Genomic DNA, 21,350 nt, shown 5'->3' with positions numbered 1-21,350 from the left:
TGGGATGAGATTGTGAAGAAGAATCGGTTGTTGAAGGAGAAGAAGCTTGAGGATGTTGGTGTGTGGTGTTTGCTGATGATGTGCTTGGTGTTGGAGGGATGATTGATAGCATGAATAAGAGTAAAGAACATGGGTTCCTTGGTTTCAGGAACTCTAAGAACTCTTTTGTCTCTTGGATTGATAAGTACAGGGCTGTTCAAGATCGTGCCTTGATTCATCTTCCAGACAGTTCCACAACATGTTTGGATGTTTCTCTTTGTTTCTTCTTCTTCTTCGGTTTTGTTATGTTTCATTGGTTCTTTGTTGTCTGTAAAAGGATAAAATAAAAAGGGTATTTGTCTCTATTTTGGGTCTGGCTGTGAGAAAGTTTCACTTGGAGTTATCTCAAATCTATATCTCTTGTAATTGAAAGTAAGAAAACTTGCTTACCTATGGTTTGACTACAGTCAGCTTAAGCCTCTAGCTTGCTGTTAAGTATAATCAAACCAAAGACAAACTGTTAGGAGCAATATAAGTTTCATTGCTTAGCATATCATGTTCACACCATAAATCAACCAATATACATATTTTAAAGTACTTTTGTTTGCTGCAACTCCTCCGAGAACACTAAACCATTGGGTGAGGGTGGATAACGAGTTATGTTGAACACTACTAAGTTGCATCATCAAATGGTCTTATTTACAGCATTTTTTTATTATCTTTGGGAAACATAGATTTTTATGCACAAGAATAGATTTGCCTTTGTATTCCCAAAGAGCCTTCTTCAAGTCTTGCCTGCTTAAACAATAGATTCACCTTTCAGGTGAAACTATTTCTTATACTGAGTTAGCTTAAAGCTAGAAAAAGGAATAGCTAATGGATGGATTTAAGAAACGCTGACCCAAAGATATCATTTACTAATCAGTTTTTACCATTTTTGATGGATTCAACACCAGTTGTCTCTACGGTGGCCGGATCTTCTAATGATCCTGAATTAGGAGGTAAGACAACAGAGGTTTCTGTTTCTGGCAACTTCCCTAACTGTAGAAAGAAAAAGAAAAGATAAATAAGTCACAGTTTCTAAGACACTTAAAAACCATTAAAGATATATCCAGATGAATTTTAAACCCTCAAAATCTAACAACTCACATTATTCAACAAATCAGGAATCTCCTTTGAAACAAGTGCAAGATACTTCTCCATTGCCTCCTCTTGACTCATGTTTCCAAGTTTTTGCCACGCATTCCTATCCCAAGTTAAGCACTTATTTTGTCACTTGCACATATATATATAGCAGCTGTTGAACAATGCTATAAAAGCAACCAAGCTACATAATTTATGATTTAAAGATTTCTCCCTCCTAGTTTTCTAGTCTATGGATATGGACTTCTCCTATATCAGGAAATATGAACTACAACTATGAAAATGTAATACCTAACCGAGCTATAAAATGACCACCTAACCAACTTCAGTCTTACACACACATAGTTATCTGCCTTCAAGACGCTCACATAGGAAGAACATGAGAAAGATACCATTTAGCACGAGCAGAGACCATGATGGCCATAGGCTGTGTCTCTCGGCATGACCCTTCAGTGGCGATCTTGTGCAGTCCGTACAACTCCATCTTAGCCTCGTCACCAATCTCTTCTGCTTTCCCGGATTCTTCCAAAAGATTTGAAGTGGTGGCAAAGGCTTTCTCAAGTTCGCTCCTCTCTATTCCCTCCCAATCATCATCATCATCATCCTCTTCTTCTTCAATGCTCAACTCCTCTTTCTCTCCTATAGTATCCAACTCCATCTCATGCTCACTCTCCTCCACTGTATTACTTTCTTCAACTCTAACCTCCTCACATTCTGAGACTACAACTTCTGAACTTCCCACCTCTTGCCCTCGAATCATAATCTCCTCTGCTCTCAAGTTTTCCAGCGAGACAGAAGCAGTGGACTCAGCTCCCACCGTCCGAACAATAAGCTCTTCCACCGAGTCTCTCTGCTTGTCTTCTCCACAAACCATCATCTCCTCGTTTATCACATTTTCCGGCGAGACACCCGCCGATGACTCATCGGATGTAACCACCAGGTCTTCCTCTTTACCCGTTTCCTCGAATTCATCAACAACTCCATCAGCTTCCCTTCCGAACCCATCCACTAGTTCCGCATTCTCTTCAACAACAACTAGGAGTCTCCTCTCGCTCTGGACCACCGGAGCATCCATTTTCAAACCAGAACAAAGCTCCTCCTCCTCCTCCTCCACCGCAACAACACCGTTCTCTGTTTCCTCCGCCTGATCAGAACTCCGATCGCTGTTCCCGGCCATAGACACAGTTACGAGCTTTGCCACAACGAAAGAAAACAGAAGCGCAACAACCGCCGTGAGAAGCATCTCCAGGAAAAACTCCATGATCCGATCAATGACGCAAAGAGTAAAAGAAAAAGAGAGTAAAGCAGAGATACTTTTAGTATCTGTGAAGGAAGAAAGGAATAAACGAAAGAGAAAGAGAAGAAGAAAGCATATTCTCGTGGTTAGACTAGACTCTTTCGGCTTTTTATTGCGACATAGCGGGTCCGACAGTAACAGGACTTCTCAACACCTAACTGCTGTCGATGCTGACTTGGCTATTACACTCGTTAACGCTTATCACCTTCGCCCAAGTGGCTCCCTTTTGCATCGCGCCGCTTTTTCTCTTTTTTTTGCTCCCACTGGATCTTTTTCTTTGGACTCTAAATACACTTATTGGGCCTAACTAAGCCCATTATGCACCATAGACAGTGAACCCCACTGTTTTTAGAGCTTACTCTTACTTTTACTCTTACTCTTGCTCTGGTTTTTGTTCTTGTTCTGTTTATTTTTCTAGAGGGAGAATATGTGAGAGTTAGATTTCACCCTGCACCAATCCGATATAGAATCTGCTAAATTGAACTTCCACGAGTCAAAAATATAGAAATCACAGAAGCGTTATAACCCAAACAGAAAAATAGTTATTAATGTGAAAGATAGAATCTGATAAAATTAAACGTTCCACGAGTCAAAAATATAGAAATCACGGAAGCGTTATAATTTTAAAAAGAAAATAACAAAGAAATTAAAGATAGAATCTCAAAACTACACAATCCACGAGTCAAAGAAAACAAAAGTTGTAGAAGCGTTATGGATTTGAACGGTAAATAATTATGGAAGTAGAAAAAGACTCGGAAACAATCTAGAAACTAAAATAAATAGATTCTTTATATTTTTTATAAAGTTAATTCATTTTTCTAAATGTTTTAAGTAATTTCAGTGAATGAAACCCCTAATTTTCTATTTTTATTTTCATTTCTAATTTGGTATTTTAAATATCTTAGTCCAAATTAGATGAGCAATATTAATTCACAATCTATTATTGGCTGATGAAATAATTAGAAAAGCATCTATTTCACTATCAATATTTGAATAACCGGTCTGACCGAATATCACCACAATAATATAATATCCGAGTAAAAAAAACATGTCAAGAAAAAAGTTTGTAAATCGGTTTATTATATACTGTATATCTCATTTTAAAAATTTGCATCGAATATCTAGATTTTTCGAATAATTTACTGAAAGAATATATTTTATTTTGAGCTCCACTGGTTCCAATTCCATTATCAAAATCATTGACGTTGAGAGTGTCAAAACTAGTCTTGACAAAACGAAGACACGTGTAGCCCTATCATAGGTAGTCTACTTGACTGATGCACTGTCTTCAATCCCTTTAAAGAGAGAGAGAACCACATTTGAGTTGAGTTGACTCACCCTTTCATTTCTTTTCTCTTCTTTATACTCTCGGTGCTCTTCATCACCATCATCTTCTTTAAACAACTCCAAAGAGAGAAGAAAAGAATAATAGTTTTGACTTTTCGAAGCGTTGAGTGGTGTGAGGTATGACGGTGGAGCTAATCATGAGCAGCAGCAGCTACGGTGCCGGTAGAGTCAAACGAGAAGAAGACGGTGGCTTCTCTGCGGGGAAGGAAGACACAGCCCTGAAAGAAGCTGCGTCCGAAGGGATACACGGAGTCCAAGAGTTTCTTAAACTGATCGGTCAAAGTCAACAGACGGAGGAGAAACAAACCGAGATAACGGCGGTGACTGACGTCGCCGTCAACAGTTTCAAGAAGGTGATTTCTCTGCTCGGTAGATCTACAACCGGACACGCTAGGTTCAGACGAGGTCCCGTGACGACTCCTAAGACAGAAGACGGTGGTGGAGCTGTGAAGACGGAGGAGGAGAAGCCAAGAACAACAACAACAACAACGACCACCGTCGTGTTGAACAGAGAGAAAACAGAGAAGTACGGTGGATCTGCGTTTAGAGTTTACTGTCCGACTCCGATCCATCGACGTCCTCCTCTGTCGCACAACCACACTCAGACAAAGAACGGTTCGTCTTCTTCGGCTCCGTTGCTCCCTAACGGAAGACCACACCAAGAACCACCTTCTTCAACCATACACTTCGCGCCGTCCCCACCTGTCTCCGCGACGAACTCGTTCATGTCTTCTCATAGATGTGAAACAGAGAGTAACCAGATGTCGTCAGGGTTCGAGTTCACTAACCCATCGTCTCAGTTCTCGGGTTCGAGGGGCAAGCCTCCTTTGTCATCAGCTTCGTTGAAGAGAAAATGTAGTTCAACAACCCCCTCAGGGCGTTGCCATTGTACCAAGAAAAGGTTACGTAGATTCTAAATTGGTCTTTTACATATTTAGATCTAAATCTAGAGAGGGTTTGAACATTAACTTTATTTATTAATGGTAAAAAAAAATTAATATTTGTTTCATTAAATAAACAGGAAATCTAGAGTGAAAAGAGTGATTAGAGTTCCTGCGGTAAGCAGCAAGATGGCTGATATTCCTTCAGATGAGTTTTCATGGAGAAAATATGGTCAAAAACCCATCAAAGGCTCTCCTCACCCTCGGTTTGTTTTTTTTTGTTTGTTTACTAATTAATCTTTTTGTTCATTTTGTGGATTTATAGTTTTAGCAGTATTTAAAACTGTTGTCTAGACGGGTACATAGGCGTTAAACTCAACAAAATAGAACTAGTACACTCTTCAAAAACGTGATTGGTTACCTTCCAGATCTCATAAAATTTACTATACTATAACAATAAGAAATTTTAATGATTAACATATTATAATATATAAACAAAATTTTATATTTATAAAGTATGACATGTAGTATATTAAACTATATATATAATATATTGTTGTAATTTATAAATACCGTTTAAGTAGCCATCTAAATTTCTGATTACATGTTTTAAGCTGTAAATGTTGAGTTTTGGACTTTTTATAGTCACCAAAGTAATAAAAGAAAAAAGAAGTAATAAAAATAAAAGAAACAATACTTGGGCAACTTGTGTATTGTCAAATATTACCTGATAGAAAAAACTAATATTATTTGTATTTTTTCTATATTGGTTGTACCAAACGTGTCGTCTAGTACTAGTGGGTTCACGCTCTTTTTGACTTGTTGTTTTTTTCTACAGTATTTTTAAAAACGTATAGAAATACAAAATCGAGTTGACTCAAATTGTTATGTTAAACTAAACTCGATCTGGACTCGGTTTTTTATTCAGGGGCTATTACAAGTGCAGCAGCATGAGAGGTTGTCCGGCGCGTAAGCATGTGGAGCGTGCACCGGACGACGCGATGATGCTTATCGTGACGTATGAAGGAGACCACAACCATGCTATGGTGCTCGAGACGCATCATGACAAAACTCTTTAATCTCGGTCGTTGCCGGCGTGAAATCTGAACCGTTCGATCTAAGTTTGAAGTGAACCCAACTGTTGTTGTGTCTGTCTGTGCACAATCTAGATTAGATTAGTCAACGACAGAGTGGGCCCTGCACTGTACTTTCTTATATTCTTGCTTTTTGCTTTATTTTGCTTTTTAAATATGGGGAAAATAGAGGGCAAAGATAGAGACGAGAGAAGAACGTTGTGGATCTTGACTCTTGATGGAACTTGAATCATGTGAATGTCCTTTTCCGTTTATTAACTATTTTTAGGATAATATCATATATATAATTTTCAAATTTGATTTTCTTTTACTTTGTTTATCTACGGATAGTACAACTAACGTTTGTAGATTTAAAAATAACTCTTTATTTAAGGGGTTAGTCAAAAGATTGGTTCAAGTGAGTTTCAAACCGATAAGACACATTCTTGTGATGAGAGCTCTAAAAGTAGCATATAGCACAGCGATGTAGTGGAAATGTTATAGCGAATTAAGGGATTAACATAGAGAGTGATGTGGCGGATCCTATTGGACTTGGGAGTTTTCACATTCAGTGACTTCAGTGACTTCATTGACTTGGACGTTAAAAGCCTCGGGAGTCGTGGGTTGTATCTCCAACCTGCGAGATTGGCTCGTGGAGTCGCCTTTGCTCCTTGTATCTTGCAACCATACTTCCAGTGTCGACTGTACTACATCGTCGAATATCCCTTTCTTGAATTTGCTACCCATCTTTTAATAAATAAAAAAAGATTTGTTAGTTGGTTTATGTATATATAGCTGCTATGCATGTGGTTATTATGACTTACCTGTGTAACAAGAGCGTATAGTGGTAACGTGCTGTAACTGCAAAGCACTTGGACTAACACTCTGTACAAACAAAGAGTCAATTACAACATCAAACCAAAAAGATAAAGCCCTTGAAGGTTTTTTAATTGGTTTAGAGACTTAAAGAGTAGGTATTACTAGTATTATTTTTACCCCATGACGAGCCGTGGAATAAGGAAGCCTAGTCTCTCCATGATACACGAACGTATTCCGTATGTGAACTAGTGATAATTCAATGGAGAAATCAGAAAAAAGATTGCGATTGTTTTAAACAAAGGTACCAAAAGAAACGCGAAGTACCAAAATCCAGAAGAAGAAAGCGATCTCAAATGAATTCTGAAAGAGAATGAAGTGGATGATTTGGAGAACAATCTCTGGCTTATGGAACCAAAAGAGTTCATCAGAAGGTGTGATGACTGCTTCTTCTGAGCGGTTTCGCTTCTCGCAAACATCCACAGCTAAGGTACTTATTATATTCTCCAGTTTGGCACCCACCATTAGTAAGAGCTGCAATTTTTGTGTTTCAAAACACTTGTGAGCATTAAAAAGATAAATAGCGCAATTAAACTAGTTCATTACAAATAAAATGAACTTACGATCAAAGGCAAAAAAGACAACCAGAAGTAAGTATTCCATCCTCCTACATTCAGCAGCAGAAAGACGACGACAAATAGCCAAAGATACCAGCTTCAAATTATCAGCATAAAATTTTTGTTAGACAAAACCGATGAAGCCATTAGGTAGCTAATTGATTCTTTTTTTTACCTTATGCTCACAACTTTCTTGAAGTCTATCTCCAGTGTTCTTAGCATGTACTTGTGAAAATTAAATGATGGGTTTGTGGGGCAATGGGTCTGCAAAGGGTTTTATTGTTGCATTAATGACTTGGTAAAACTGAAACTCATGTTGAGAAAAGAGATAGCAAAGTGATACCATACCATGATGAACCCTTGTCGTAGAGCTATATATTCTGATTTGGTGACAGAACCATAAAACTGTTTGAAGAATGATCTCTGCACAAACAGAACACGTTGGCTAACCACATCAGAAATCAAATAAAAATCTTTAATTGGTAATACTTTTGTTTTGGCATTAGTATCCATAACTCACCAGCCAGCTAATGACAACAGATCTTCTCCAGAATCCACCAGCATGCATGGCGAAGAACTCGTGATTTGCGTTGAATAACTCGTGAAGGGCATGAGCGTGAGGATGAGCATGGTCACGTTTTAATGCGTCTGCAACATTTAAACATCTATTTACTTGGTGTTTAAGACAGCAAATAAATCACATCAATTATTCCCTTGTGTAACAATACTAATGTGGAATGTCACCTTTTTGAGAAGGATGTTTCTTGAACCTATCCTCCCAATGCTTCCATTGTTGTATCTACATGTATTTTCAAGTCAAATAAAATAATCAGAGCACCAAAAAAAAAAAGCTTCTAGATAGAAAGTTCCAAGGCTGTTTTGGCTACCCTGGCTCCTCCAAGAACCATGGTTGAGGCACAGAAGATGACGTGAAAAACCGCTAGCACGAAGATGAAGATATGGAGTTGATGCAATGCTTCAACGGATACTAAAGGAACCTGCCCCTGAAAAAACCATAGAAGCAAGAGAAGGTTAACAGAAATGGATCCAGTGAGATAGGAGTATATATATAGGAAAATGAGAGGGTGAAAAAATTGCCTTGGCAGCACAATGGTCTGGACTTGCTCCTGTGGAAAGTAGATGTCTAAGCGTATGAGATGATTCTGGAGCATGATGCTTCTCCAATGGCTTTTTACAAGGGAACATGCTGCTGACAAGAGCTCGTGGGACACATATATGCCTAATGGCGGCCTGAGACACCGTTAACATTAAAGAGATAAACCCCAGGAGCATCAGCTCTGCAAGAAGACATTAAATTTGGTCAGATCAAGTTTGAAAACGCAGAGGAAAACTGAAGGAAGAAGCTAACCTTCTTTAAGTTTCTGCAAGGCCTCAAACAAGGCATCTTGTTTCCTACGCTTCAGACACTGGAACAGAGACAATGAAGAGTTGTTAGAAGAAGAGAGCTTATAGACTATAGTCGACAGTATATTACAGGAGACAATGATATACCTTTCCAAGATGATGAAGACCACGTTCAGCGAGAAGAGATAAGAGAACGATGATGAAACAGATAAAGGCTACGACCCATGTGGGTGTATATTCAAGCGACCTCTCTTCTGCCATTTTCTGCACTCTTTAAGTTGGAGACAAACTCTTATTGTTTATTATTTAAAGCAGAGAATAAAGGAAACGGAAGAAGAAGTTGAGGGCAAAGAATAGAGAGAAGGAACATTGTGTAGGTTACCTTTACCAGTAAATAAAAAGCACAAAACCTTTCTTCTATTTCACGCAATCACGTACAAATTTGGAAACAAAGAAACCAAACCTTTCTTCTATTTCTCAGACAACTACTTTATGCAATAAGCCAAATTTTTTTTTTTAATCATTTGAAAACTACATTATTCACTTGTGTCTTAATCAGGCAAAACTAGATAACTTTTATTACACTCAAAAGGTTTTTTAGTTTTCTTTTCATGGTGTCCAAGGAGCTGGAGGAGGCGGCGTGGCAGGTGTTAAAGGTGGTACAGCAGAGAACATAGTGTTCTTGTCAATAGCTCCAAGCGTTTTCTCTCCTGATAAAGCCACCAGAGCTGCGACCAGACCAGCATTGCCTGCTAGAGTCGGCTCTGTGTAGTTGTAGTTACTACGAAGGTCATGGAACCCATCATGCTTGTCAGGTCCAGCAACCATTGCTCCTACGATGGTGTTTGGGTTATTCTTTTTAGTGTCTCTCCATTTCCATCCTCCTTTGCAGCTTTCTTTCTTCACACTTTTCGGTATCGAAGCTCCTCTGTGGTGTACATGTTTCGGGTACCGGTGTCCAAAACCTACAACATAACTCATCTTCCGAGGGTTTTTACCGAGTATGTAATCAATCTGCCAAGCAAAAAAAAAAAGAAAACACAAGAGTTTGATCAGATAATGTCATTTAGTTTCTTCATGTATGCTTTGGAGAAAGCATATTATATATATACCTGAGATCTTGCAAAGTCACGTAGGACATCAGTAGAATAGAAGTGAGGACCACAGTACCATCCAGGAGTATCAGAAGAATCTAGATAGTCGCTGTATAAAGCAGCTAAAAAAGCTGCATTAGCAGCGTATTGAAGAGGCTGTGGATCTCCATGGTTCAACATGATCAAACCTCCTGTAAGATGATAGCAACGTTATCATATAGCTCTTCACAACAAGTCCAACAAAAAAGTGTAGACAAAACTCTCAACTAACCCTTGGTTCTTTTAAACTTTTTGAAGTAGGGTAAGTATGAGCACATAACTACTCCTGTCTGATTATGAAATGTGCTCAAGATGTCTTCATATGGATATCCAGGGCTTATAAACAGCCTTAACCGGGTCAACAGCAGCTAACAAAACCCACATTGGTCCAGAAAGCAAGAAGATTAGTTTTTTTTTTTAGTAGTAAGATAAAATAACATTACTAGAGAGCTAACCTGAGCTCCGGGAAGCTTGTTGTCCCAACTAGGGACACCATAATAAGGGCCACCCCAGAAGGCACCAGCACGCCTCGCCATATCATGATTGGTAACATGATCTAGATAGGTTATGTTTCCCGTAGCATAGTACAACCAAGCACCACCCCATAGAAGCTCATCCCAAAACAGGCTGGACTTATAAAACTCTTTATCTGGTCTGTTGTAACTATCTTTAACAGCGGTTGCATACTTATAAAGCGTTTTAGCACCGTGAACAAGTTTCTTAGAGTAGTCTCTATCGTCTTTGAATACAATGGATGCAGAGGCCAGAGCAGCTGCCATCTCTGCAGCAAGATCCGAGCACCTAGAGTAACAAGTATGCACAGGCCTTTTATAATCGATGTCCTCAGGACGCATCCAGCAGTAATGGTCATTATGCACCACACTTCCTCTACGGGTATCCCCAGATCCAACCTGTGTAAAATATATTAAAAAACGTTTAAGAAAATGTTTAGCATATCACAGTGATTTTATCTTTTTACCTGTGACACCATCACTGTGATTTTATCAGCACTACTGTTGAAGGTGTTAAGAAAGTAATCAGTTCCCCATTTGATGAGCTCTTTAACATGGTCAAGCTCCCCTGCAGCTTCGTATTTAGCACTGTATTCAATCACACTCCAGCTCAGCATGGTCATTGCATATGACATTGGGAAGTTGAACTTGATTGCATCTCCAGCATCGTAATAGCCTCCTACGAGGTCTAGGTGGAGGTAATCTTCTCTGGCCTTCCCATCTCGCATACAAGAATCCCCTCTCCATGACACGTGATTGTTCTTAGGAAGTTTCCCAGCTGCATGCGAGGAACACGAGATGACATATCACTTCGAGGGTTTTATGTAAGAAGAGAATGTTAACAAGGGTTTCGAGATTACATTTCTGAGCGTTGAAGAACAAGAGTGTCTTGTTGAGAGCGAGAGTGTAGTTGTCTCGTTGAGGTTTCACATGTTTGTGGTGCGGCACGTGTCTAACGATCATGGTTATGGATCCGGCGAGAAAGGTGGTAACAAGAAGGGTTCCAAGAGTCCACAGAAAGATCTTGCGGCTGACTAGTATACATCCGAGATCAACGTACTTCTTCTTCTTCCTCATGGGAGGTCCGAGTAGCCAGCTCTGCTGCGTTGCGTCTAGTGGTCGAGGAAGAGTCGAACGGTCGAGTTCTTGTAGGTTACGGCTGCGATCGTCGTCGGTGATGGAGTCTGCCGCATTGATCTCTAAGGGACCACCCCATGGGTCTCGTCCGTACATTGTGATGACTGATGGGGTCTTGTCTCCGTGCACGATCAGATCTAAATGAATTTCTTGTTTTGTTTGTTTGAGAGTGGAGAAGACGAAGGGGTTTGATAAGTGAGGCTTTAGGGTAGGATGAGTGATGTGGAAAGTGAAGATGATGTCAGCTTTAATGTACTTTAAGTTTAATGATACTCTCCCACGTGTGATTCCATCGTATCTACATGTCTTTAAAACATTATGAAAAAGTACGCATATAGTGTTTTTCCATTGTATGAATGTTTCACTTGTTTTTGTTATAATGATATTTTTGGCTTTGTAGATTATTAGGCGGTAGCGGCTGACATTTATTTGAACCTATACAGTTGTCACTGCCAACTTATTCTTTGCTTCAACAAGTGGACAGCTCAATGTCCTTATCATGGCCATAAGGACACAGCAGAGCAGTTTAAGACGTAAAACACGCAAATACAAACTTCATTTGAAACAAGAAGGGTGTAAACATTGATGATGAATTTAATAGGAATATCTAAACGTATATGTAACGTTTTAGATTATGCTCGCAAAAAGGTCTGTTCATTGGCTAAAACAGGGGAAGAAACAACGAACTACGTTCAAACTTAGTAACACAACCGAAAGTTCCCACTGATCTCTTGGCTGGAGCTGCATCTACAATGGAGATACCAAAAAGTTGGATGCAGGACCATGTACTGCTGATAAGACCGATAGCTGCGAAGAATTTGATATGTACTCTATACTTATCAAATTCCAAAAAAGAGATGAAATTATTGTATTGTTGATGAATAAAGTCCCACATCGGTGGTAGTTGGAGAAATAATTAAGTAATATATAAAGGGTTAGGGTTAATCCACTAATTGTCAATTGGTTTTAAGTTGGAAGCCCACATTAACTCGAATTTAATATGGTATCAGAACGGTCGATCCTTGTGGATCAAAGTGAAATTAAAAAGAGCCACCCGATGTTGGGCCACTCCGTGGATGGTATTCCCACAGTTGTCCACGCATGTGCGTGAGGAGTAGTGTTGATGAATAAAGTCCCGCATCGGTAGTTGGAGAAATAATTAAGTAATATTTAAAGGGTTAGGGCCAATCCACTAATTGTCAATTGGTTTTAAGTTGGAAGCCCACAATAACCCGAATCTAATATGTATTTTGCCATTTATTATTATTATTTTTTATATAGCTATAACTTATTACATTTATAAAAATCATCCTCACATGGAACAAATCCCGCGAGTTCCAATCCTGAATTTTTCTCATTTACAACTGCCTTGTAGTTTTTGCTCCCGCTGCTGCCGCCATCATTGGCCACAAACACAATTATGTACGTAGTAAACTTATTGCCATCAATATATGCCATGAGAAATACGCCCTTAACAACCGACACGAACTTCAATATATGTTTGGTGTGTCTGAAATTCTCAGAGATTGCAAATTCAGTGAGCTTTATGATGTGAGGGTCCTTAACGTCCTTGATGGGAGTCCACTCAGGATCCTTAACATCCATGATAGGATTCCAGTTACTTTCGACACTTGTCAACGCAAACGCGTGAAAAAAGAAGAGAACGAAGAACAAGAGAAGAAGAAAGATTGTCTTATTCATTTTATTGTTTGGTGAATCTTTGCTTTATTAACTAAAACTATGGTAAAGCAAGCTGGAGAGATTTTCAGGGTTCTTATAATAGAGGTTTTGAGATAGCGATTTCTTCAACTTGCTAAGCTGGTTATTATTTGACCAAGAAACAGAAAATAAGGAAAGTTATCGTTTGACCAGAAGACAGATTATTATCTGATCCACAAAAAAGGAGACAAACTATTATATGACCTAAAAAAAAAGAATGCAGATTGTCATTTGACCCACGAAAAAGAAAGTGGATTATTGTGTGACCCACAAAACAAAAGTAAGGTAAGTTTTATTTGATTAAAAAAGTCAAACAGATTATTATTTGACCCACAAAAAAGGAGTCGATGAAAAGTTTCATCGACTATATATTAAAATAAAATTTAAGTTAATGATTTTTTTGACATGTCGTTCATCTCTCAAAATTAAAGTTTTTGTCAGTCTCAAAATTATAGTTAATTGTTTGATGTTTTTTTTACTTTATCTAATTCAGATAAAGAAAAAAGTAATCTAATTGCTAAACAGCCCAAACAATGTTACATGCAATATATAATCTGAAATTGATATGTATATGATTCTAACCAAACTCAATAATAATATAAGTTTAAAAATTCTAAACTAATCAAAGGTATTTATGCATCTTTAGTTTACAAATATCTACCACCTTAAAAAGTAATGCAATATTGAATTTAAATATTTTTCATTTTAGAGGAATCTTAATGTTAAAAATAGATTTAATCTCTTAAATTTAGATACAGCATCACATCTAAATTTTCTAAAATATATTTATACGCATCTACCTAGTTTAAATTTAAACAAGCATTGGGTTGAACAAGCAAAAGGAAACTAGCCCAAATAAATACGTCAAAGGGAAACATAGACTAGAAAAGAAGATAACAGCGAGCTTCACTCTAGTAAAACACAATTTCAACGTCTAGTAAAACGTAAAGGTCTTGGGAGACAAGAAAACCCTTCTGGTGTGCTTTTCTCATACATTTGGTATATGAAATGAAACATTGAGTATATGGACAGTTTCCTCTTTTGAGAATCTATATCATCATTAAGAAAAAAAACTTGCCTCATCACGGTACTTGGATATTTTAAACTGCCTTTGCCCGCGAGGAAAAGATTGAGAATGCGAAAGCATTCTGTGCTCCTGTCAGCGAGTAGAAAGAGTTAAACAGGTTGTTGCTCAAATGGTTAGCAATCTATATATTGATACAGTGGGAGAGGGGAGAGGAATCCTCTCAGAGGATGCGTACTTCCTTTGTATGTTATTTACTTGAGAGTTGAGAGATGCTTATTGAAAGCATCCAGGCGTTTGCAATCACATAAACACAATTTGCAACAAAACATTCCGGTAGATGCAACAATCCCTTTCACTTTCACAGCAGTTGTGAAGAATGTGTCTTCTTGTCTCTGAAACTGGGAGAGGAAAAAAAGCTCAGCGTAATAATTAGTTTGGTGGTAATGTAGTGGAAGATGAGAGAACAAACACCTGCAAGTAACCAGGAGTGGCGTTTCAGAAGGCCTAACTGAATAGGCCAAAAAACACTTGTAGTTACTCTTTTGTAGTTTCCGGCAAATAAGTTTTTACCACTGAGATTCTTTTTACATGTAAATTGAGTTATTAGTTAAATTATGAACTTGACCTTGTCTTTGAAAGATAAACATGAGAAATACCGACAAAAACTAAACTAAACAAAAACAACAAACTTGAAGATGTTAATAACAATTTTTGTTTGTCACCGAAGATGTTAATAACAATTTAACCAAATAACCATGCCAAAGCCATACTAACGAAATTCAACCTGCGCATTGGACGGATATAGCCCAGTAATTAAAGACAAAGTTTAAGAAGAAAGATAAAATCCAATTACCAACAATATCTATCTATATTATTATTTACGAAGTATTTTTTTTTTAATTGAGTTCTCACATTGAAAATTTGAGCGGATAATGTCATTATTATCCTTAATGAATTTTATATATTATTATTATATAACTAAAAATGAATTTTACATTAATAATATTAGACTTCTTCAAAAAAATTAATCTTTATATATTGTATTTTTATCTTAAAATAATATTTATTATAAAATTCAAAAGATAAAAATATAAAACAATTTATAACTAAATATTAATAAAACATATAAATAATATGATGTTTGATTTAAACTTTTCGGAAAACATAAATAATAAATTATCATATTGGTTTATTATTGAATATAACATAATTTAATAAATATTCATAAAAAAATCATATCCGCATTTATAAGAAAATTATGCGGACAGACCACCTATTATTTAAAAACATCTTCAGTACAATATCTAAGAATGCTTTTTACAGAATAAAATAAGCATTAAATACTATATAATTTATTTCCAAACTTAATAAATCTTTTCAAAGATAAAAAAGCAAGGAAAAACTTTTGTTTTTTGGAAGTGCAACTGTGAAAAAGGAATAAAATCAAACAAAAAATAAATATCATACAACTAAACAAAAGTAAAAACATATATATCAAATTAACAAAATTTCTACTTTGGTTAAAATATCAACATTTTTGCCAATTATTTTTATATTGATATTAAAAACAGTTTTTACAAGAAGATATTTAAAGTACATCTTTAAGATAACCATTTTTACAATATAAGAAGAGTTGGAGTTTCTAGCTGATCAGATCTGCTATGTGATTATCCAATCTTCGTATATGCTTAAAGTTGTACTGGTTCCTTCCGTTTAATTTTTTGTTATTGTTCACGTGCGTTTGTGTTGATGTAAAGATGTCCGCTCTGAAGTAGTCGCTGACGTAGTTGCTGAAGCAGACGTCGTAGTGAATGGTGAAGACCATGTGGACTCGAGATGCTGAGCTGGAGTCGTGTAGACTTGGAGAGCAAGGAAGTATCTTGAAGAAAAGGCAAAGAGGAATAAACTTGGGGAGCAAGTTTATGACTTAAAGGAAGAGGAATAAGTGCATTCCAAGAAAAGGAAAGTTGCACTTATTGATATGGAAGATGTCCATATTGTGGTTCCTTGGAGACTAGGGTTTCGGGAACGTGGAGTTAGTATAAGATAGCTATGTGGTCGTCTGTAGAGAGACAGAGACACAGAGGCTGATCTTATAGAGAGAGAGAAGCACTTGGAAGTGTTCTGGGTCGTGCTGAAGCAGGGGCTGAAGTACTTGACGTTGGAGAGACATAAGCGGGTAGTTTAGGAATTGTTCAGTAGCAGCTGTTAGGGTGTTAACAGGCTAGCGAGGCTGATTAAGCAGAACTTGTAATAGGGTTTACAAGGCGATTTCTAATAAAGCTATTGGTGTATGCTTGTGTAATTGTCTCTCTTGGTTTACCTTCTGCATTACTTATTGTGGTGTCATCTTTGCACTTACAAGTGGTATCAGAGCGGGGCTCGATAGAGTTAACGACTTAGTTTCGAGTAGATCAAGGTGAAGATGGACACGGTTATTTCTGTGCAGAAGGAAATCGTGTTGAAAGCGGACCAGTATGGTCATTGGAAGGCTCGCATGAAGCAGTTGATTCGAGGAATTAATGAAGATGCGTGGACAGCTGTGGAGACTGGTTGGGAGGAGCCTACCATAGTCACAGCAGATGGGAAGAAGCCTAAGCCAAAGGAGGATTGGTCAGAGACAGAGCGCAATGCATCAAAGTTTAATGCAAAGGCGCTTTCGACGATTTTCGGAGCTGTTGAAGTAGAGCAGTTCCAGCTGATTCAGGGGAGTACTTCAGCTAAAGAGGCGTGGGAGATCCTGCTGAATTCGTTTGAAGGAGATGATAGTGTCAAGAGGACACGTCTGGATCATCTTGGGTCGCAGTTTGAGAATCTGAAGTGGTCAGATGCGGATACGGTGGCGAGCTTCAGTGCCAAACTCAGTGCTATGGCGCATGAAGCATGTGTACTTGGAAAGAAGTACAAGGAGAAGAAGCTGGTGAAGAAGTTGTTACGCTGTCTTCCAGCAAGGTTTGGAGCTCAGAAGGCGGTCCTAAATATGACTGCAAACACTGATGAGCTCAAGTTTGACAAGGTTGTGGGTATGCTGAAGGCGGAAGAGATGGAGACAGGCAGTGGCTCGGTGTCTACATCAGGAGGTACGCCAGGGAGTATAGCCCTTGTAGTTGACAAGGATGCAGAGAAAATTCAGAAGCTTGAAGATGCCGTGGGCATGTTGGCTAGGAATTTTGGCAAGAGGATGAATTTCTCAGGTGGGAGAAATCAGGTTGGTCGCCAGGGAGGTGATCGTGACAGTAGCAGAAGAAGAGAAGGTCTCAAGTGCTACGAGTGTGAAGGAGTTGGTCATATAAGGGCTAACTGTCCGTTGGTACAACGAAGAGAGCTCAAGTGCTCTGAGTGTAAAGGTGTTGGACACACACGGCGTGAATGTCCAAACTTAAGGAAGGGTAAAGGTAGTCCATTGCAGTCGTCTGATGAGTCAGAGTCTGAAGAAGATGGAAAGGTGAACCTTGTTGCATTTGGTGCACGCAAGGAGGGATCTAGTGAATCCTCTGGTTCAGATCTCAGTACAGATGATGAGGAGTATCATGTGCTGCTTAACAAGTGGTTGAGGGTCAAGGATCAGAATCTGAGATTGGAGGATATGGTTCTGAAGCAGAACGAGCTGCTTGAAGAACTTCGTGAAGAACTTGCTGCTGTGAATGAGAAGAATGAGTCTCTTGAGCAGAAGGTGAGCGAGTTGAGGGAAGTTGTCGTTGGGGAACGAGAGAGAGCAAGAATGCTGGAACGTGATTTGGCTGAGAATCGCAAACAGATCAGGATGCTCAATAGTGGATCCAAGGAGTTGGATAAGATACTCTCGATGGGACAACCAGCCAAGGTGAACTGGGGTCTGGGATATCGAGGAGCTGAGGGTACTAAGGAAGTACAGAAGGGGCTGTCACATTTCGTGCATGGGAGCACATCAAAAAGTGGAGCCAAAGAAGCTTGTCAGGAAGTACGTCGGGACGTACGACAAGAAGTGCGGCAGGAAGTTCTACAGCGCGTGGCTGTGAGTAACAAGCCGAAAGTGATACATCAGTGCAGCAACATGAAGGTCAGACAGGGGGTTCTGAAGCATGGGTGTGCAGCTGGTACGAGGAAGGAGGTTGATCGGTGCATCAACAACTGTGTCAGGCCAAAGAAGAAGCAACATCGGATGTGCTGCTGGTTCTGTGGGAAGGTTGGACACAAGAAGGTGGAGTGTTTTGCTCGTGAGAAAAGCAGAAACATGACCAAGAGGGTGAACAAGACGTTCACTAAACCCAAGAGGGTTGAAGAGGTGTCTGTAGCCAAGAGTGGCTTACTTGATGAGATCAAGGAGAAGACATCAGAAGAAGGATGCAGCTCTGGTAGGAGTGGTCTTGAGGAAGATCAAGAAGCATCAAGTCTGGAGCTAGGACACGGAGTTGTCCGTAGCACAAAGGGGAAGGAGATCGAAGTGCGTCAGGAAGTGATGCGAGAGGATCTTCAGGAGGGTGATAGCGAAATCACTCCAAAGCTATAGCAACGAGTGCAGAGGGCACTCGAGGTGGTTGAGAAGAGGCTCATGGTCAAGGAGACGACGCATGAAGGAAACCTGGTCCTCAACAGAAGTGAGTCGAGAGGTAGCTCGATAAGTGCGTCAGATCGTGATGCAGTACGTGTAATCTATTCCGCTGCAGCACAGGCTGTATCATGATTACGCATGGAGTAGCAGACGGGTGTGTCTGTAAGGCTTGACATCTAAGCATCTGTTTTAGCTTAGTATGCAATCAAGCAGGGGGAGAATGGTGACGTTCTGGTCCAAGGAGTGCATATCTCATGGGGGAGAAGAGCATAGTAATGGACGTCCTGAAGTAGATGATGCTTGTCTCATGGGGGAGAAGAGCATGGTGTGGTGCACATCTCATGGGGGAGAAAAGCACAATTGGCGTGGAAGTTTCCAGGTGGGGAACGTGGTTGTTGAACCAGAAGAAGGTTGTGCTTGATCGGCACACAAAGCTAAAAGGGGGAGATTGTTGATGTAAAGATGTCCGCCCTGAAGTAGTCGCTGACGTAGTTGCTGAAGCAGACGTCGTAGTGAGTGGTGAAGACCATGTGGACTCGAGATGCTGAGCTGGAGTCGTGTAGACTTGGAGAGCAAGGGAGTATCTTGAAGAAAATGCAAAGAGGAATAAACTTGGGGAGCAAGTTTATGACTTAAAGGAAGAGGAATAAGTGCATTCCAAGAAAAGGAAAGTTGCACTTATTGATATGGAAGATGTCCATATTGTGGTTCCTTGGAGACTAGGGTTTCGGGAACGTGGAGTTAGTATAAGATAGCTATGTGGTCGTCTGTAGAGAGACAGAGACACAGAGGCTGATCTTATAGAGAGAGAGAAGCACTTGGAAGTGTTCTGGGTCGTGCTGAAGCAGGGGCTGAAGTACTTGACGTTGGAGAGACATAAGCGGGTAGCTTAGGAATTGTTCAGTAGCAGCTGTTAGGGTGTTAACAGGCTAGCGAGGCTGATTAAGCAGAACTTGTAATAGGGTTTACAAGGCGATTTCTAATAAAGTTATTGGTGTATGCTTGTGTAATTGTCTATCTTGGTTTACCTTCTGCATTACTTATTGTGGTGTCATCTTTGCACTTACAGTTTGGATTATCGTTAAGTGTGTTTGGATTAAAATAGAGGAGTTCAGAGAATGCTCTTGCATTATTATACTTATAAAAGATAGAAGAATATCCACAGGAATATCAAGTTCCAAAAAAGCGATGAAATTATTGTATTTTGCCATTTATTATTATTATTTTTTATATAGCTATATATTCGAACTTATTACATTTAAAGAAATCATCCTCACATGGACCAAATCCCGCGAGTTCCAATCCTGAATTTTGCTCATTTACAACTACCTTGTAGTTTTTGTTTCCGCTGCTGCCGCCATCATTGGCCACGAACACAATTTGGTACGACATAAACTTATCGCCATCAATATATGCAATGAGAAATACGCCCTTAACAACCGACACGAACTTCAATATATGTTTGGTGTTTCTGAAATACTCAGAGATTGCAAATTCAGTGAATTTTATGACGTGAGGGTCCTTAACGTCCTTGATGGGAGTCCACTTTGGATCCTTAACATCCATGATAGGATTCTAGTTACTTTCGACACTTGTCAACGCAAACGCGTGAAAAAAGAAGAGGACCAAGAACAAGAGAAGAAGAAAGATTGTCTTATTCATTTTATTGTTTGGTTAATCTTTGCTTTATCAACTAAAACTATGGTAAAGCAAGCTGGAGAGATTTTCAGGGTTCTTATAATAGAGGTTTTGAGATAGCGATTTCTTCAACTTGCTAAGCTGGTTATTATTTGACCAAAAAAACAGAAAATAAGGAAAGTGATAGTTTGACCAGAAGACAGATTATTATCTGATCCACAAAAAAGGAGACAAACTATTATATGACCTACAAAAAAAGAAGGTGCAGATTATCATTTGAAAAGTGTAAAAAAAAGGAGACAAACTATTAAGTTATTAATTAACCGAAAAGTGAAAACAGTTGTAGTTACTCTTTTGTAGTTTCCGGCAAATAAGTTTTTGTCACTGAGATTCTTTTAACATGTAAATTGAGTTACTAGTTAAATTATAAAATTGGCCTTGTTTGAAAGATAAACATGAGAAAAACTAAACAAAAACAACAAACATGAAGATGTTTTTTTTTTTGAACTGTACAAACTTGAAGATGTTAATGACAATTTAACCAAATAACCATGACAAAGGCATACTAACGAAAATTCAACCTGCGCATTGGGCGGATATAGCTTAGTAAATAAAGCTTAAGAAGAAAGATAAAATCCAACTACCCACAATATCTATAATATTATTTACGAAGTGATTTTTCGCAATGGAACAATCACGTTGAAAATTTGAGCAGCTAATATCATTGTTACCGTTAATGAACTTTAATATAATGTAATATTTCTATTTATTATATTATATTTTCTTATTGTTTAGTCTTTCTTATATTGTTTATTTACTTATCCTAATATTATGATAGATGTTTAATATAATATTTCTATTTCTTATATTATATATTTATATGTAATTAATTTACTATACATTTTTTCAGAGAGATGTTGAATTTAGTTTTTTTTTTAATTTCTGTAGTGCATATTTACTTATTTTTTTTTATTTTTTCTTATATTTTACATTTATTTATTCTAATTTTTGCTTTTATATCAAATATTAATATTATAATAGATGTTTAGTGTAATATTTATTTATTATATTGTATGCTTGTTTTTATTATATTATAATTACTTATAAAATATTTGGAAATAAGAAAATATAAAAC

The 21,350-nt window shown here is 38.3% G+C and overlaps 4 protein-coding genes across 7 annotated transcripts; 1 reads left to right on the top strand and 3 right to left on the bottom strand.

Moving 5' to 3' along the window:
* Nucleotides 1-444: 444 nt before the first annotated feature.
* Nucleotides 445-2,543, bottom strand: LOC108848792 (acyl-CoA-binding domain-containing protein 3-like). 3 transcript variants are annotated; one of them, XM_018622231.2, is made up of 4 exons: nucleotides 1,515-2,543; nucleotides 1,129-1,225; nucleotides 912-1,020; nucleotides 445-467 (listed from the first exon to the last, which is right to left on the bottom strand). In XM_018622231.2, exons 1-4 carry the CDS (start codon nucleotides 2,381-2,383, stop codon nucleotides 460-462), a joined length of 1,083 nt encoding a protein of 360 aa, XP_018477733.1. In that variant the 5' UTR covers nucleotides 2,384-2,543; the 3' UTR covers nucleotides 445-459. The 3 variants fall into 3 exon arrangements, with proteins under 3 accessions (XP_018477733.1, XP_018477731.1, XP_018477732.1); XM_018622229.2 differs by lacking the exon at nucleotides 445-467 and adding an exon at nucleotides 624-808 and having other exon boundaries at nucleotides 1,515-2,542; XM_018622230.2 differs by lacking the exon at nucleotides 445-467 and adding an exon at nucleotides 624-774 and having other exon boundaries at nucleotides 1,515-2,542.
* A 1,217-nt stretch (nucleotides 2,544-3,760) lies between these two features.
* On the top strand, nucleotides 3,761-6,046 carry LOC108855874 (probable WRKY transcription factor 7). Its single transcript, XM_018629797.2, has 3 exons — nucleotides 3,761-4,667; nucleotides 4,788-4,913; nucleotides 5,576-6,046. The coding sequence occupies exons 1-3, from the start codon at nucleotides 3,886-3,888 to the stop codon at nucleotides 5,724-5,726; spliced, it is 1,059 nt and encodes a 352-aa protein (XP_018485299.1). The 5' UTR covers nucleotides 3,761-3,885; the 3' UTR covers nucleotides 5,727-6,046.
* A 47-nt stretch (nucleotides 6,047-6,093) lies between these two features.
* LOC108855873 (MLO-like protein 13) lies at nucleotides 6,094-8,813 on the bottom strand. 2 transcript variants are annotated; one of them, XM_018629795.2, is made up of 13 exons: nucleotides 8,666-8,813; nucleotides 8,523-8,580; nucleotides 8,252-8,451; nucleotides 8,041-8,157; nucleotides 7,898-7,952; nucleotides 7,674-7,801; nucleotides 7,502-7,576; nucleotides 7,329-7,417; nucleotides 7,160-7,250; nucleotides 6,864-7,070; nucleotides 6,717-6,784; nucleotides 6,545-6,605; nucleotides 6,094-6,467 (listed from the first exon to the last, which is right to left on the bottom strand). In XM_018629795.2, the coding sequence occupies exons 1-13, from the start codon at nucleotides 8,777-8,779 to the stop codon at nucleotides 6,264-6,266; spliced, it is 1,467 nt and encodes a 488-aa protein (XP_018485297.2). In that variant the 5' UTR covers nucleotides 8,780-8,813; the 3' UTR covers nucleotides 6,094-6,263. The 2 variants fall into 2 exon arrangements, 1 of the variants encoding a protein (XP_018485297.2); XR_001950136.2 differs by having other exon boundaries at nucleotides 6,393-6,467; nucleotides 6,702-6,784.
* Nucleotides 8,814-9,016: 203 nt separating this feature from the next.
* On the bottom strand, nucleotides 9,017-11,419 carry LOC108854127 (endoglucanase 21-like). The gene is made up of 6 exons (XM_018627637.2): nucleotides 11,024-11,419; nucleotides 10,631-10,941; nucleotides 10,107-10,562; nucleotides 9,884-10,019; nucleotides 9,631-9,803; nucleotides 9,017-9,532 (listed from the first exon to the last, which is right to left on the bottom strand). Exons 1-6 carry the CDS (start codon nucleotides 11,394-11,396, stop codon nucleotides 9,128-9,130), a joined length of 1,854 nt encoding a protein of 617 aa, XP_018483139.2. The 5' UTR covers nucleotides 11,397-11,419; the 3' UTR covers nucleotides 9,017-9,127.
* Nucleotides 11,420-21,350: the final 9,931 nt, after the last annotated feature.

This window comes from Raphanus sativus, unplaced genomic scaffold (genome assembly GCF_000801105.2).
Source record: "Raphanus sativus cultivar WK10039 unplaced genomic scaffold, ASM80110v3 Scaffold1542, whole genome shotgun sequence".
Lineage (NCBI taxonomy): Eukaryota > Viridiplantae > Streptophyta > Magnoliopsida > Brassicales > Brassicaceae > Raphanus > Raphanus sativus.
Note: the sequence above shows the minus strand (reverse complement) of the source record. Positions and strands in the feature narration are given on the sequence as shown.

What these genes read in the sequence shown, in the direction of transcription:
- LOC108855874 (XM_018629797.2), top strand. Translation starts at nt 3,886, where the DNA reads ATGACGGTGGAGCTAATCATGAGCAGCAGCAGCTACGGTGCCGGTAGA. An exon ending in TGCCATTGTACCAAGAAAAG is followed by an intron (nt 4,668 to 4,787) that starts GTTACGTAGATT and finishes TTAAATAAACAG; the next exon opens with GAAATCTAGAGTGAAAAGAG. An exon ending in AAAGGCTCTCCTCACCCTCG is followed by an intron (nt 4,914 to 5,575) that starts GTTTGTTTTTTT and finishes TTTTTTATTCAG; the next exon opens with GGGCTATTACAAGTGCAGCA.
- LOC108848792 (XM_018622229.2), bottom strand. Translation starts at nt 2,383, where the DNA reads ATGGAGTTTTTCCTGGAGATGCTTCTCACGGCGGTTGTTGCGCTTCTG. An exon ending in GTCTCTGCTCGTGCTAAATG is followed by an intron (nt 1,226 to 1,514) that starts GTATCTTTCTCA and finishes AACTTGGGATAG; the next exon opens with GAATGCGTGGCAAAAACTTG. An exon ending in TTCCTGATTTGTTGAATAAT is followed by an intron (nt 1,021 to 1,128) that starts GTGAGTTGTTAG and finishes TTCTTTCTACAG; the next exon opens with TTAGGGAAGTTGCCAGAAAC.
- LOC108855873 (XM_018629795.2), bottom strand. Translation starts at nt 8,779, where the DNA reads ATGGCAGAAGAGAGGTCGCTTGAATATACACCCACATGGGTCGTAGCC. An exon ending in CAGACCATTGTGCTGCCAAG is followed by an intron (nt 8,158 to 8,251) that starts GCAATTTTTTCA and finishes TGGTTTTTTCAG; the next exon opens with GGGCAGGTTCCTTTAGTATC. An exon ending in TGGTTCTTGGAGGAGCCAGG is followed by an intron (nt 7,953 to 8,040) that starts GTAGCCAAAACA and finishes AAATACATGTAG; the next exon opens with ATACAACAATGGAAGCATTG.
- LOC108854127 (XM_018627637.2), bottom strand. Translation starts at nt 11,396, where the DNA reads ATGTACGGACGAGACCCATGGGGTGGTCCCTTAGAGATCAATGCGGCA. An exon ending in GTTCTTCAACGCTCAGAAAT is followed by an intron (nt 10,942 to 11,023) that starts GTAATCTCGAAA and finishes CCTCGCATGCAG; the next exon opens with CTGGGAAACTTCCTAAGAAC. An exon ending in AAAGTTTAAAAGAACCAAGG is followed by an intron (nt 9,804 to 9,883) that starts GTTAGTTGAGAG and finishes ATCATCTTACAG; the next exon opens with GAGGTTTGATCATGTTGAAC.